We start from the raw sequence: 17,337 nt of genomic DNA, 5'->3' as shown, positions 1-17,337 counted from the left end.
TTAAATTTGCTCATTCAATGAGCATTTTAAAGTGCTCTGAATGGTAAACAGCTAAGATCAAAAACAAGCAAACGTCAAAATTGATTTTATATATCGCCATGTGGAGCTGTGGTTCTCGTGGCTGAGTGCAGGGATGGGGGATCACCTGAGCGGTAGACCCTGTCCTCTCTCACTCTGTGACGTGGTGTGAGCAGGTGTTAGTGGTGGTAGGAGAGTATGTTGGACGTGTCGGCATCACGGATGAACAAAGCTGTGGTGGTGTTTGTAGAGGAAAGGGAACTCGTGTGCCAGCTGACAGAAGATGAAATAAAGCTAAGTGCAGAGCTTTATTCTGTTACTCCTCTGGGTGCGACAACAACAAAAGCTACTGTGTTAAATATTCCCCATTTTCCCTAATGAAGAAATTGAGCAGGAACTGTCTCCTTCGGTAAAATAATGAACAGTGTAGTCCCGCTAAACTGTAAAAACCCTGCTCATGTTTCTAAATGAACCCGCACTAGATATCTCATTCAGAGTATTGCATAAGGGAAAATCATACATGCTGTACACCAGCACTGGGAGCCTCAAGAGCTTCAGCTATGGAGACATTGAGCACAAAAAGTTCATCTGCCTGCATAGAGTACATGAACCTGTGGAAGCTGGACCTAGCAGGGTCAGGCCAGTGAGACAGGATGGTGCGAGCTACAGTCGGATATTGCCGGAGGGCAGGACACTGACCAACACGCTGTGGGGGATAATGTACTGAACAGTGGTGAACAGACAGGTGAGGAACAGGTAGATGGTGAACGAGTGGATGTGAGGAATTAAACGATGGGTCAGATGTGCAAACGTCTGCAGAGAAAAGTGTACAGGTGGAGAGGGCTGAGGAGCCCTCAGCACAGATAAACACACAGCGCAGTGGGGGGGGGGGGCAGACAGCGCAGGAGAATCAGTGAAGTTTCAAACAGAGCAGGTGGAGATTTGGGGGAGATCAACAGCTCTACACACTCAAGGAAATAACAGACTTTTGGTAACTCGATCAAGGTTAGGAAAGAGGAGGAACCACACCCACAGTCTGCTAAGGACTCATCAGAGGGCTCAGTCAGTGTGGCTTGTTTGACATGTGGAGGGAGAAAAATCAGGCCATAAAACAATACACATGCATTAAAATTACTGATACAAGGATCACTGGAGCAAGACTGGACATGTTTTATGTCACTAAAACAAACAGTAGTAGAGTTTTTAAAGCAGTCATCTTCCCCATTGGTTTTTCAGATCATCATATAGCCACAATAGATCTAACGATGTCTGTTTTTTTTTTAAATCAAGAACCAAGATGACATTCAAGCGCTGACCTGTAATCTAAGTACTTTTGCTGGAGCTTCTTCAGCATGCCTCAAGTGGGACAAATGTGAGAGCTTTTTAGTAGGGCAGTGGCAGGGACAAGGGCCTCCCATTTAACCAGGCAGTAATCAGTGGGCAAAAGCTGTACTGAAATACTTCGGAACAGCAGACTTTCAAAAAAAATAACCGGGAGGGGTTAGTGGAGAAGGTGTGCTGTCACAGTGGACTTGGGTCCTGCCCCAGCTGTCTTACAGGGAAACTTTAGTGGTCACCAACAACCTGATCGCCTCCATGCTGTGGCATCATCTCACCATTATCAAACCCCCGGAAACATCGATCAGGGAAGTCCAGAGGAGGATTGTGATTTTCTGGACTGGACAGCACTGGACTCATGCCTCTGTTCTCCATTTGCCGCTGCAGGATGGGGGTCAGGGCCTGACCTTAGGACTGTGGACAGCTGCTCCATGGAGAAAGGCTGGTATGGCCTGGCATGGCTTGTGCCTTAATCCAGTGCATTGAAGACTTGACCTATGACAAGCACCTGTTCATGCTGAACTTGAATGAAATGGACCTGTCAGCAACAACACCATTCTACCAGTCTGTCCTGAGCGCCTCATCCTCAGTGCTGAACATCAGCAGGACTCCTGCACAGCCCATCCCAAGAACAGAAGAAGTGCCACTGTTCCACAATCCACTGATCCAGTCCAGAATGTTTTCATCCACATACATCTAAGAGAGAGCAGGAATTACAAAAATCAAGGGGTCTGATAACAACTGGAAGACAGCAGGTGAACTGTGCACAGAGAAGGGGGTACAGTCAGACCATCTAATGCAGAGACTGTTGGGATAGGTGGTCTCATGACTGCCCTCCCATTTCAGGGAGGCTCTGGGGCATGGCCCTTGAGGAAGACAGCAGCCCCATTGCTCTTACAAAGCTCCGCAGCAGTAGAGGATTACCAGTGGGGATCGTTATTGTCCTTCCGAACACCACAACTAACAATGCTTGAAAATGCCTCCAAGAAAGTGCTGTACGGGACCTCACTGTGCCTGTCACAGACTCTTCCCCATGTGAATGCTGAGTCTATCCCTCTCTATCTATCTCTCCCTCTGTCTGTCTTTCTCTTGTTATTGCTCTGTCTCACTCTGTATCTTGGTCTCTTTCTTTTTCTCTCTCACTGTACGTCTCTGTCTCTTTCCTTCTGTCTCCCTTCCCTCGGCCTCTCTTGCTGTTTTTCTCTAACTGTGTGTTTCTCTTTTTGTCTGTCTATATCGCTCTGCCTCTTTCTCCCTTTGTATCGTTCTGTCTTTCACCTCACTGTTCTTTTGTCTCTCTCTCTGCCCCCTCTCTCTTTCTCTTTTGTACTCCAGCCTTGAAGAAGGTAACACACTCTTTTGTCCAAGTCATATCCATAGCTTCCTTGCTATAAAAGCGGCAGTGGCAAAGGCAGCTGATTCCCCGGTGACACTCGCTGGGTAAAAGATGGATGAGCTCTAACTCTTGCTCTGCCTTGAATTCCTCCAGCCCTAATTTAACAGGAAATGTGTTTTGGTGTGGAGTGCGAAGGGGTCTCTTTCAGATCACAGAGAGAGAGGGGAAGAGGGAGGAAGAGGGTGGGACAGGCTTGTCACATTGCTCTGTTAATGCCCTCCGCCCTCTCTCTCTCTCTCTCTCTCTCGCTCTCTCTCTCTCTCTCTCTCTCTCTCTCTCTTCCCACACTGCACCTGATCGCTCTCTCCAGGCTTTGATCTATAATTCGGAGGTGGAGTTGAGATGCGAGGCACATCATGGCACAGAACAAAAGCAAACGATTCAGGTGGCTCCACAATTACCCCAGTGGAAAGATGAGAGAAAGAGAAAGCGAGAGAGAAAAGAGAGTGAAGGATGGGGGTGGGTGGGGGGGTATGGGAAGTGGGAGTGGTTTTAGCTCCTGTGGATGTACCTTACAGGACAAACACACTTAGAGTTCATCATCTGTCTATCCATCATCACCCTCCTACAACTGACCACACAACCACACACACAGTTCTTCACACTCAATATACGCCTGTCATTCACAATTGGCCCTGTTGCACCACTCTTTCCTCATTTATCTCTCTATCGCCCTCTCTCTCTTTACTGGAGAACAAGCTGTCTATCTGTCCTGAACACATATACGGTACGGCATTGTCTCCAGCGTTCTTCTGATACCGGACAAGTGGAATTTCATCAGCATATGAAACAATAACATAAACATAAATATAAACGATCAAAGCTAAGTTTATTGCTTCGTGCACTGTGCTGTTGGAAAGTAATAACCTTCTGAATTATTCAAGAATTATTCAGTAAATATAAGCAGAATGATGGAGCTGCTTCACCCAGTCGTTCATCACGCCATTTCGTTTAAAGGGAGAGAGAGAGGGAGAAAAAAAAAAAGACATTGTAAAGGTCTAGTGATCTGGCAGAATGGACACGACTGCATCCTGACTGATGATCACGCCTTTTAAACGAGTTAACATTTTGGCTCTGAGGAGGGACTCCGTTTCTCGTCTTTGAGCTTTCTCTACGGGTTTGTAGCTGCTCCTAAACATCACCATTTATCATCGTGAGCCTCTCGTTTTTAATACAGTTACCGAGACCCGTGCTTTCTGCTCTAACTGCATGGAGACGGACATTAATGACGCTGTGACAAATGGGATGACAAATAGTAAAGTTAAAGCGCAGCAACACAGTGAGACGTCCGTGCAGACTGTGTGTGTGTGTGTGTGTGTACTGCATTTCTCCACATCTTCATGTTTCATATTTTCCCCACCAACGGAGAGAGAGAGAGAGAGAGAGAGAGAGACGGCATGTCGTCCTAATGATTATTATTTTGTCGTGTCATGCTTCTCATCAATTTTTCCTCCAAACAAAAGCCATTAGAAGGTTGTAGAACCTGCAGTTTTTATTACTTACTCTATTTATTCTCCATTGCTCCTGCTCTTTCTCGCTGGTGTATCAGCATTCACTACACAGTGTGTGATGTATTATCTGTCCAAACAAGCCCGTGTAGAACAAGCACAAAGTGAGAGTGGGAACGAGTGCACTAACAAACTTACACACTTCTACAGGAACCAGAATTGATTTACAGAACCAATTTTAATAAGCAGCGTGCTCGAAACATCTACAAAAATTCGGCACAATGTTAACGTTAAGGAAAGACGTCGACGTATTTTCATCCGGGCTCAATGCTAATTTAATGATCTTAATATAAACAGTACTCCTTTTAAGAAATAGTTATTGCAGTTAGTCATGTATGTTCCGCTAAACAGTACCTGTATAAAATAAATAAATAAATAAATAAATAAATAAAAATTGGTTATGTTGATATATGAACACTTTACCCATCGCACACTATCGATGTAAACAATTAACATGGCTTGCTAAGTGCCACGCTAATGTAGCCAGCTAGCATTATTTGTGGTTGGGACTGAGTTTTGGGTGGGACTGAGTTTTGGGTGGTAGCAGGACTGTCACTGTTTTGACATGCATTCCTATTTGGGCTTAAGGAAAATGCAGTGATGAGAGTGGTTTACCTGTGGCTGGTCCAAACCGTACCACAATCGTCTGTAGGCTACTCCGACTGACTTACATAACTATATATATTGTTATGTCTGAGTTCTGTGTGGATTATGTCATTAATGTTAGATGGCTGGCTTGTTGCTAATAAAACACGCACTTTCATGGAGGCATCAGTGATTTTTCACACTTTGTAGCTCAAAAATGATAGTCATTATTGTACGAAATAAAAAATACATGAAGGTCTATGGAAACACTCTCCTTTCTCACTGAGCTTTCTGCAGCTAAATAATTTACATGAATCCATGTGATTGGCTGATAACAAGGATCTGCTACAGAAACTGCGATTAGAGGTTAGAGTTTTGAAAAACGAAGTTGCCGAGCTACAGGATTTATTCTATAGTACAAAGTACTCGGTTTGGTGTGATGAATTTACTGGATCCGCCAGTTGACATCACCTTATCTATAGGCGGTACTTATTTATGCCACTCCCACTAATTATGTAACATAATGTCCCTGGAATTTCTGACACGTCGAAGGTTTCTGCTTATTACTGAGAAAACATGAGGCCGAATCCCGATGACTACACAGCCATTCGTGAGTGCTGAGACACATAATTGGAACTAATCCATTGCTGGGTAAAATGACCTTGTGCATATCTGTATGTGTGTGTGTGTGTCTGTCTGTCTGTCTGTTGATGAGTGTGACCTTGTGGATGAAGTGGCAGTGTGTGTATCAGAGGAAGGACATGTTATGGCTTACTCTCCTGAATGGTATTACATGATCTAGGTAACAAGAATGATATCACAAATAACCATTTAAAGGACTTGTGGTTTTTGGTATGAAATGTAAAATGCTTCGCTACAGAGCCCGTCTTGCGTCCGTGAGTAGTGGGAGGGAGTACTACCTGCTGACCACGTTTCACATGTCTACGACTTATGGTTTGGTCTGTACAATTCGATATAAGACAGAAAAAGAAGAAGAAGATGAAGAAGAAGAAATACAGAAAAATCCTAATTACAATAGAGTCCTAGCATGTTCGGTGCTTGGACCCCTTAAAATCCTAACAAAACAATAAGTTTCCAGCAGATTTGGTGCTTGGACCCCTGAATATCACGTTAAACAAATAGCGCTGCAATTGTTCTAATAACTCGAGTACAAGTATTAAATACTAATTTAGTTCAAGATTCAGTTCAAGATCCCAAAACCAAACCTCTTTGGTTTACCACACCATGCACCAACCATTAAACAATAACTACAGAGCGTAGAACTGCTGTGTCAGTGTGAAAAACGAGAAAAAGTCAAAAGTCTAGTCCTTCTTATTATGACTTTGTGTGTGGAATTCCTTTAAAATATACTTCAAACAACAAAGGAAGTTATTGAGGAAACACTATTTCACATATTTGACCTTGCTGTGACCTTGACGATGTTCGGATCTGTTCCAAAACCGAATCAGTTCCAGATCTGCTAGCTACAATAATAATTCCATATAAATACTACAAACAATCAACCACACATTCATAAGATTTTGCTCTAGCAAAAAACTCAGACGGATGCACAGACATCCCAAAACATTTTTAACTCAGTGTCCTGAATGACGTGTATTTCTAGCTCTTGCTGGCTCTTTTTTTGTTGTTGTTGTTGTTGCTTTCTTCAATTTTCTTCCAATTTGGTCATTTTGCCAATTCTTACCTACTAGATAGCTCTCTCATATCTAGCAGTGGGGTAGGGTGAAGGCTAGCATGTGTTTTTTTGCGTCATACTGCGTCACAGGGCACCGTAACACACTCGGAGGAAAACGCTATCTGCCCTCTTCCACATACATGAGCTCATGATTGGCTGGTGTCACTCTGTCCGTCAAGGCAGAGAGTAACAATACCCAAGCAGCAAGAAAAGAAGAGTTTTTGTGATACCCATTTCTCACATCTGCTCTGAATAAGGAGAGTCAAAATCCCATTTACAGGATTGGAACTTGATAATGGGAATGTCAATGCCGGATAAAAAAGTTGTACCTACAATTCAGTCGGTGTCATCATCAAACAGAGTAGATATGTGATTTTATACAGCGGCATCAGGTGTTGGGAGAAGTGACATGGCAGGTCAGCATTCAGATCACTGCTGCATCTTGACAAAACGCTCCAAAACAAACCCGGTTATTCCGACCGGATTGGATGGTCATAAAAAGCAGAAGGAGGACAATGACGAGACAAACTGTGGGAGACATCACTGTCTAGGAAGGACGCGCACACTCTGGCAATCTTTTATAAACCACAGACAGACAGAACAAGCTCAGAAAGCCAACAAGGCTCCTGGCAATACTTTAAGCGCTGAGACCGAGCGCTTAGCGTGTTTGAATATAACCCCGATGTGTTCTCCACTATGCTGCGGTTCTTTAGGCAGGTGAGAACACAGCAGTCATATTCAGGTCTGAGACAATCTGAGCGAGACCTTCATAAGATTTGGAACAACAACAAAATGAAAAAATAAATGCTGAACGTGATACAAAATGGTTTCAATTTTGGTTGAAATAATTATCATTAAAGTTTATCCTCATTAATCCATTTATTGAGCACCGGCGCTGTGCTCTGCATAATTTGGGTAACTTCTACTCATTTGAAGAAGGTTTATTTATATTTTTCCATGACTGTATTTCTGACTGATGAATATGAGAGTTTTATGAGGATGTTTTCGGACCTTTTCACCTTTTTTGTTTCATTTCATTACAGGCCATGTGAAACCAAACCAGAATCAAGCTAATCAAACGTATTAGTTTCATTCTGATTCAAACTCTGCAAATGGAGTAATCGAAAAGAAAGCACACGTCATCATCAGCGTAGAACCCAGAAGCAACCAGCCCAACTGGCCTACATAGCCAAAAATTAAATAAAAAAATAGAAAGATTACTCTATTCATCACTAAAAAGAGATGGTGGATAAAAATAAAAATAAAACAGATCGAAGTCTAATCTTAGAAAAAGGTTTCTTAAGGCTTCTTTGGATAGTTAAGGGTTCTTGGATTTCCAGTGGGGTCGTACATGGAACCTTCTCTGATAGAGAACCCCCCCTGTTGTAGGATCTATATGTAACTATGTTTCTCTAAGTACGGGTTAGGGTTCTATATTTGTGTGTAGTGTCGTGGGAAATCCCAGCATACATCAGTGTGACTGAATTCTAGCAAACAGCCAGAGATTTCTGTTGGCTGCATTTCATTGGCTTTGTACTTTCAGGTGACAGTAAGACTGAAAAACATCTGGGTTACACATGTAAGATGTTGCGTGAGCTTCACGCTGTGGGACACTCCCTCACGTGTGACCGACATCTGAAGCTTGTGTAACATCATGCCTATTTATAGGCCTGCCGTGATCGGGTGACGTGGGAATTAAGCGTGTCATCGGCCTCTATTATCTGAAGCAAAGACGTAATTCACAGGCATGCCTCAGTATTACAAAGCTACGCAACGTTTCGTTCCCTTCTCAAGGAACAGGGTAACCCAGACGTTCCCTTTCAAAGGGAACTCAACATTGCGTGAGCTCCACGCTATGGTAAAGAGAATACCCATTCCGTCATACTGAGGGTACGGGCTGTTCAAAAAGATCTGAGCCTGAGGGTCACTGCAAGACACTCGAGTCCAGGGTGGAATGTATATCCAGGCTGTAATATTGAGTGAATGTGTGTGGCATAAACCACCCTGCAGCAGCACACACATCCTGTAAGGATACCCTTTGGACAAAGCCTTTGAGGAGGCGACCCCCCCTAGCGGAATGAGCCCTTATGCCCAGAGGCGTAGTGAGACCGTGTGCCTCATAAGCGACAGAAATTGCTTCCAGTATCCAATTAGAGATGCGTTGCTTCAACACAGCATCACCTCTACTGTCGCCGCCAAAGCAGACCAGCAGCTGCTCCGACTTACGCCACTGGCTAGAGTGGTGGATGTAAGTCAGAGAGCCCTTACTAGACACAGTAGGGGTAATTTCTCTTGTTCTGGTGTGAGGAAAGGAGGAGGGCAGAAATCCTGCAACACTACCGGCTGGGCAGCAGATGTAGGCACTTTAGGAATATAATCTGGCCTAGGATACAGGAAGGCCTTGGCTAATCCAGGGGAAAAGTCAAGGCAGGAAGGGGCAACAGAGAGTTTAGATCTCCTACTCGCTTGAGACATGTCAGGGCCAGCAGACGAGCTACCTTTAGAGTCAGAAGCTTCTCAGAGGCTGACTCTAAGGGCTCAAATGGGGTACCTGACAGACCTTCCAGGACCACAGAAAGGTCCCAGGAAGGTATGCGTGGTCGGTCGGGTTAGGGCAGCGGCTGGCCCAGATCCACGAGGCTCTGAAAGCCAACACCCTTTGGCCGAGAAGAGAGCGAGCCATGAGCGGACCTGCCTAATCACAATACGTGCAGTCAGACCCCTTGAGGGCTGCCCTGGCATGCTACACCCTAGACATCCCCTCCCATGATGAAACAGGAGCTGACGGCGCGGTTCACAGGTGCCGCTGTTATATCACCTATATAAATTGGCATGATGTTACGCAAGCTTCAGATGCCGGACACGTGCGAGGACGCTTCACACAGCATGAAGCTCATGCAACGTTGAGTTCCCATTGAAAGGGAACTTAAGAAAGCGTAAATATATTTCTCCAAAACAATGTAGAACTCTTTTCATTTAGGCAAATCTCTTACTTTACCTTGCTGTCTGTCCACAATTATCATGTATAAGTAGCCAGTTTATCAAATACAGTGGTACAAAGAGTGAAACATATGTCACTTCATGAAAATCTGTAGTGTACAAAGGGTTTCCCCAGATCTCTGTTTTTTTTTTTTAAGAGTTAATGCATCAACATTCGCCTACCCTGGAAAATTTACTTGACAGTTTGATAACAGGAGATAATGCTCAGCACTGACAAACCTGAGCTTGCTAGTTAGGCTGATATCTCTATTTTCACAGTAAAACATTCACTATATGTCTCTTACTCACAGAAGCAGTGATAATCCAAAGCCTGCCAAGATTAATCACAATGATAGCGGAGTAAAGCTATGTGCTGAGAAGAGAGAAAAGAAGGTGACAGTGGGGTTTTGGTTTGTAATGTCACCATCAAGAGAAAATCCAAGGCATTGGACGCCTTTGTTGTATAGAAGCAGGTGAATAATGGAGTTCCTGAAGTTTCCATGTGGTAGACAACACTACATGATTGAGCAAGTCAAGCTGATCTCAAGAGAAATTTATGAGAATTCAATAACCCAATGTGAGTGATTTTGTATGAAATTTTTAAAATCATAAAGTCACAAGAAAAGGTCATAACACTAATACCTCCCCTAAAACTAACCTTAACGATCGTAACTGTTTATACAAGTTAAGAATTTCCAAATGTAGACCATTTTAAGACGTCAAGAAGAAGAGTGTTCAATAATAGAATGATAATAAACAAAATTATACAGCAGCACTGTTGAATTCTGGATTCTTATTGGTCAGGAGGTATCGATTAATTAACGGTTGACGGATTATTGATCAGCGTGCTCATTTTAATGCATTATCGTTTCTAGAGTAACACAAATCAATCACAGGGACCTGTACGGTGAACGCAACACAGAAACAGATTAAAGAATGTGTGTAATCGTTGATACAGTGAAGTTTTCTTTAAGGAGACATTTATGTAACATTTACGGAAGGAGTCTCCAGTGTCAGCGCTTTGTACCAGTCAGAGGTAAGCTTTAAGTTTTCTGAAAACTTTCAGTTTTCTGACATCTTCAGGACGGAGGAGTTTAAGCATCTTTGCGGTTTCTCGGTAAGAAGTCAAGCTGCGTTTTTCCTTATTATTAACATCAAGAGAGAATAAAGTGAGGGATGGTGAAGGAATGAAAACGGGGACTATCTTGTTTCAAAGACATTCTCTGACATTAAAGGTACCATTGAACAGATAAAACGTATGGTGTGCCGTTCTTTAATAAACAGAAATGTGTAATCGTTGACGAATCGCTGTGGTATAAGCGGAATAAAACACTTCAGGATGTGCTATTGTGAGAAAATGATCAACTTCACAGTGAGAACAGGAGGACACATGTAACGTTCCCTAAAAAAATCTGGAAAGCCTTTTCTAAAATAGACAGGTATGGACAATATACCGCAGTATACCATGTAATCAGTTAGTACACGGACACCTCTTATTTCCATGACTGTAATTTTCCTTGATGTTATATTTCCACTTACTGACTGCATCAATTCATCACTCAGCCACGTCCCGTGATGCGCTTCCCCTTGAGTCACATGCATTACTTGGCGTAGTTTCAGCACTCAGACAGATGCAGGCTTATATTTACCGAGTGTCTCTTACAATCAGTGCTTAACGAGGGTCGCTGACCCTCTGTCCACATAATTGTGTAATTGCATTCAAGAAAAATATGACAGGGGGAAAAAAATGAAATCCTGGACACACACTTTCTCTTTGAGAGTGTTTTAAAATGATGGATTTTCCTATCCAAGCTGATTAAAGGTTAAAGGTTAAACATTAAACGTATATTTGTACGTTCAACTGTTGTAGCTTCTTTTTTTTTATTTATTTATTTATTTATTTATTTATTTATTTATTTATTTATTTTTAATACAGCTAGGTTATTTTCTGGATGATAATTACAGTGCTAACTATAGCTTCTTTGGAACTAGGAAGCCATTTTGTTTTAGGGTAATAAGGAAAAAGAAGAAGAAGAAGAAGAAGAAGAAGAAGAAGAAGAAGAAGAAGAAGGTTTATTGTCATTGTAACATTGTAATGAAGCTTCATAGTGGACAGCACCGAGCCTCAGTGTCAAAACGCATCACCATCTTGGTTACCAGTAGACCTGACCTGTTTTAAGATGAGCCATTAAGCTAAGATTGACAACTTCTCCAAGACAATACAAATAGCAATGGGTAGATTTGGTGAAAATATATAGATATAAAACTAGAATCTAAATATACAGATATACAACTGCATTTCATTGGATTCAAACAATAGCTAGCTAATGAAAAAAAATATTAGAAACCACTGTGAAATTATTAGTCAGAATCTGCATTCGGTAGTCAGCACTGAGTATTCAATTAGCAAGTGCTAAAGCGCATCTACATGAATATGAAAGTAAAAGCACAAAGAAGATTCACAAAGCTAAATGGGTGCCATAGGAACCAAGGAATGTTAGCTAAGGCTAACTAATATTAACTAACTAGCGTTATTCCTAATCTCTTGCATGCTAGCTAGCATGTTAATAACTCTAGCTAAATGCTAACAGCTATTCATGATGAATACAAAGTGTACGTAGAAGCAGATAGACTACAGTGATGTGTGTTAGGGCTCAGTCTCGCTGTTACCTCTTGGAGGTCTGTGGGTATTTTGTCTATTTTTTTTGTTTGCTTTTGAGTTTGTCTTTATATAAAATCTTATAAAACTTCTCTAAAGTTTTACAGTTTTCCACCTGTTTTGACTCCAACTCTTTGCCTGGTTATCTCTGGTTAGTTTGATCCTTCCATTTCAGCCTGTAGATCTGAATGTGCTGATTCAAAAAAAACAAACAACATTTTTGTTGGTTTATCTGATGAATGAGATATTCCAATAAATGCAATAAATAAAGGTGGAGTTTGACAATCAAAACAAACATGAGATTATTTTTTATATCAAATTGAACTTCTTATTTAACTTACTATCTCCATTTCTATTGTACTGATCAACACCAACCAAAAACTACTCAAGTTTAAAGCCAGCACTTTCCAGACATTGGCCATATTACTTAGAATGAAGTTATAGTTTTTGACATTGCCATTAAAATAATTGAGCAACTTATGTATCCTTATGCAGGGGTTTTCAATCATCTCCACAATGTAGCTGCAGACTTTCGTTCCAACTGAGCAAGATTCCGCTAGTTTAATCAGTTCAGAGTGGTCTCCAATTAACTATCAAGTGTTCCTGGTATTTGGCCGGAATGAAAGCCTGCAGTCACGCCAGCCCTTTTTGGAGAAGATTGAAGAACCCTGCCATAATGTATCTGTGCACATGCATATGCTTTGAGGTACACAAAGTAGATGTCACGTATCGTTGGGTTCAGAAATGTGTCATGGTCAAAATTTGTTTACTGTATTCTGAGCATTGCAGCAAGGGGGCGCTATAGTCAGCTGAAAGATTCTGGAATCCCCTGCCTCTGCCTCTTCAATATATATATATGCACATTTATAAACGGTGTGCCTAAACCAGGATGTGACCAATCAGCCTACAACACATGTCTTTGAACTGGAGGAGAAAACCAGAGCACCTGGAGGAAACCCCCCAAAGCACGGGGAGAACATGCAAACTCCGCACCAGGGTGGAGGTGTGATTCAAATCCCAACCCTGGAGGTGTGAGGCAGACATGGTAACCACTAAGCTTCTGTGTAAAAGGCCTAGAAATTAACTGTCAAAGACACTGTCAAAAGAAAATGGATCAGATTTGTCCGAGCCAGTTGAAGCTGAAAGGTTTGGGGCGGCTGTGGCTCAGGTGGTAGAGCGGGTTGTCCACTAATCACATCGTCGGTGGTTTGATCCCCGGTCCCCAAGCCTCCACGCCTCCACATGCCGAAGTGTCCTTAGACACTGAACCCCGAGTCGCTCCTGATGGCAGGCTAGTGCCTGGGTGTGAATGGGTGAATGAGAAACAGTGTAAAACGCTTTGTAGAACTGCTACAGTTAAAAGGCGCTATATTAGTGCAGACTATTTACCATGTCTATACCAGGGACTGAGAGCGGCGAAAGCTATCCTGCTATTCTGGATAGCTCTTCGATTTTATAAAGCACTGTACTTCCCAGTTCAGGATTCATGATTCGGCAATGTTCTGGAAACATTTCAAAACGTTTTAAGGACTGTTTACAGCCCTCATGAGCACTGCACTTTATAACCACCACAGTATAGCACAAGCGCATGTTGAAGCAACGATTTGGACCAGCGTTTCTCATTTGCATAGGATTCATTTCAGCTCAAAATCACATGGGTGCGATGGTCGACCTGCACGTAAAAGACCTGTGTGAAAGTTTTACGTTTGTTTGGAATTTAGATTAGACGCGGTCTGATACTACAACGTCACCTTACACACTGAAGTGATATCTTGGCTATTAAAAAAAAAAAAAAATCATGAATATACTCAATTTAATCAAATATTTCCTAATTATAAAATCATAATAAACTAAATATAAGATTATGAATCCTATTTCTAGACACTTTTACTGTTTTCAAGCTTTACATGTTCTGATTCTGTTGCCTCGAAATGTTGCTCCTTTTCTATTCTTTACTAATAGAACGAGACTAGTTCAAGCTTGAAATTAGTTTTACATTTAAAAAAAAAAAAAAAAAAGAATCTTATATTTGGTTTATTGTTGTTTGCTAATAAGAAATGTTGGATGTATTTGTCTATAATCGACACTTTTTCACTTGCTAAGATGTCATTTTTGTAGATTGATGGTTATAGACGACTGTAGTGATGTGTGAGAACGCAGTGAGGAAAAATTTGTGCTTTTAGGAGGTTTTTTTTTTCTTTTCTTTTGAAGTCAAAAAGTATGTGGTGAATAAACCTAAAGTGCAGATACTTAAGAAAGAAAATAAAAACAGATTTAAGCACTTACTTACTTCAAACCTCTTTCTTTTTACTTTTATTTTTACTATAATTTATTCGGTAGACACCGTTGTGTGTATCGACATGCAAGCGGACAGGTAAGGTAAGAGGGTAAGCAGCTAAAGTTTAAGAGTTGAAGAATTTAAAGCTGTGACTTTTTTGGTAAGTTTTCAGACATCTTGAGGACAGGATTTCTCAGGGTTCTCGGTAACTTGCGTAATAAGCTGCAGGTTTTGTTTCGGGGGTTTTTTTTTACCTTATTAACTTCAAGAGAGAGAATAAAGAGAGAGAATAAAGAGAGGAAATAAAGAGAGAATAGAGAGATGAATGGTGAGGGAACGACTGTTTGTAGCTGCTATAACGTAAGTGACAACAGGAACTTTGTGTCATCTTCATTATGTCTCTGGATATTAGAATATTCTACGAGCCACGATACTGGACACTTTCCCACTAAAACATTTCAAACATTTCTGTTCTCCACCAACAAACTCGTGAAGTCGTAAATAATCTCACTGCGTTGTTTAAAATGAAATTACGAAGCTTAATGATCCTGTTTGAAGCAAGTACATTAAGCTTTTGACATGAATTTATGGAGAACTTGGGTGAGATATAAACATATGCTAATTATTACCACTGATGCAAAATTAAAGAAAAAGAAAAAGAAAAAGAAAAAAAGGCATAAGAACCTTTGGATGCCAAACACGTCTTGGATGAGAGGCTAAATCTGTGGTAAGATTTGTGTAAATGAGCCTAAATAAAACAATTTCTCTACCAGTTTTGGAGTTGATCCAGATGTGCATGAGATAATCTGATAATTCGGTACTTTAGACGATAATCTGATGAATCAGGTAAGCAGAGTGTGGTGTGCTGTGTGGGTGAATCACAACTCAAAGCAAATTCCTTAAACGTGAAAAGGAGCATGCAACAGTGCGAGATGCACGCGCGCACGCGGGTGTTTATAATGACATTGCATTTTCCAGTTGTTGTTTTTTTTTTCTTTTCTTTTCTTTCTTTTTTCTGTGTTTTTTTTTTTTGTTTGTGTTTTTTTTTTTATTATTATTATTTTTTTGCAAACGCTCGCGCACCTCTGCGCATATCTGTGCATGCAATCAAACCTGCAGCGTGAACCGGTCTCTCTGCTTATCCATCCATACACGCGTCACGAGCGCACTGCTCGCTTCCTATCGACTTTTGTTTTTTAAGTCAAACTTTAAAGCCGACCATCACACGCGTGCACGAGCATCCCGCTGCTGTAACGTAATTCAATACAACGCACGCACCAAAGAGTATACTGTACTGTACATGTGCGTCTTCCGTAGTTCACGTGAAGTAAGAATACAAACATACAAACTTCACCTTAGATGCATTTGTAAAATAACAATAATAATAATAATAATAATAATAATAATAATAATAATAATAATAATAAAAAACATATAGTCTATAGAAGAGATCGATATGGCACTCAACCCACGCGCTGGACCATCACTGTAGGAAGAGCGCTCATACGAAAGCTATAACGCGTCGTTGGGGTAAAGAATGCACGCGCCACGCTCACCATAGAGGGACACAATCCATACACGACGAGGAGGAAGATGGGAGTCGGGACGCCGAGCAGCGCGCGCATCCTGCTTCCGTCTCGGTCGCTGCTTCTGCCTCCTTCTCGACTCGTCCTGTCTCGTCTTGGCTGGTGTAGTCGCTGTGTCGCGCGCACTAACCGCACTAACGGGAGTGGCGGCGGCAGCGGCGGCGTCGCGCGCGCGCTGGGAGATGGATGCACTCCCGATCAGAGCGATGGCGCCGACCGGACAGGAGGAGGTGGAGGAGGAGGAGGAGGAGGAAGAGGGAGGAGGACGAGGAAGAGTGGATCCACGTGAATTAATTACCGAGTGAGTAGATGTACCGTGCGTTAATTGCTCCGTGGAGAGGCATGCAAATGATGATTATGCATTTGATAATCACGCAATTATCCAATCAGCCAATCACGTGTCAGCAGTGCAGGGCATAAAATCATACATGTCCACATCAAACTTCATAATGATGGTCGGGGGTGGGGTGGGTGTGTGTGGGGGGGGGGGGCTGGTTCTTGGTGCAAGTATTTGAGAAACTGCTGATCTCCTGAAATTTTCACTCACAACAGTCTGGAGAGTTTGCACCGAGAGGCGTCCAGAAACAAAACAAACAAACAAACAAAAAAAACTTCCAGATCTGCTGACGAGTACATCTTGCTGCTGAGAATGACCAGACTGATTCGAACTGCTACAGAAACTCAAATAACAACTCTTTACAACCGCAGAAAAGCGTCCATACCAAAACCACAGACAGTGTGTCACAGTGACAACGCAATAAGACAAGCTACTACAGAATAAAACAAAAGTAAAAATACTATAAAGGTCAGAAGAAAATGAGAAGAACAGAGTGCCGTTCAAAGTAAAATAGGCAATAAAATATATACATAATCTTACTTATGTAGACTTAGATCCTCCCATGCTACGCAGCATATCGGGCTGGAAGTTCTCGCCAACGTTTCCGTCTCCGGCCAGGCTCTCTGCGTCGTTCCATGTCTTCTTCAACGCCCGCAGGTCTTGCATGAACGTCCACGTGTTTCAGGGGTGTCCGTGTTGACGTCCGGCGCCTGGTGGTACCCATGGCATTGCCGTCTTCGCGATCCGATGGTTTGTTCATGTTGTTTTTGATTGATGGATCTTTAACCAATTTTGCTGGTGCAACTGAGAAGTTTTTTTTTGTTTTTTTTAAATGGCACAGGTTCCCGGCCCTGGAATCGGAGTACCCACTGACCTGCACGTATTAGTGTCGTCCCGGGTCGGGAACCTGTGCTCTATAACACCGCACTAAAACACATTTTCTGAAGCTTCTATTGA

At 42.1% G+C, this 17,337-nt stretch overlaps 1 protein-coding gene across 1 annotated transcript in view; it reads right to left on the bottom strand.

Annotated features, from left to right (window-relative positions):
- The window catches only part of olfm3a (olfactomedin 3a), a 44,897-nt gene extending 28,646 nt beyond the window's left edge, over positions 1 to 16,251 (bottom strand). Inside the window, exon 1 of the mRNA XM_017450868.3 lies at positions 16,014 to 16,251. Coding sequence (XP_017306357.1) covers positions 16,014 to 16,082 — 69 coding nt within the window. The 5' untranslated portion in view covers positions 16,083 to 16,251. The remainder of the gene's footprint in view (positions 1 to 16,013) is intronic.
- Between the last annotated feature and the right edge of the window lie 1,086 nt (positions 16,252 to 17,337).

The sequence above is a fragment of the Ictalurus punctatus genome, chromosome 1, assembly GCF_001660625.3.
Source record: "Ictalurus punctatus breed USDA103 chromosome 1, Coco_2.0, whole genome shotgun sequence".
In the NCBI taxonomy this organism is placed as follows: Eukaryota; Metazoa; Chordata; class Actinopteri; order Siluriformes; family Ictaluridae; genus Ictalurus; species Ictalurus punctatus.
This window is presented reverse-complemented; position numbering and strand designations above follow the sequence as displayed.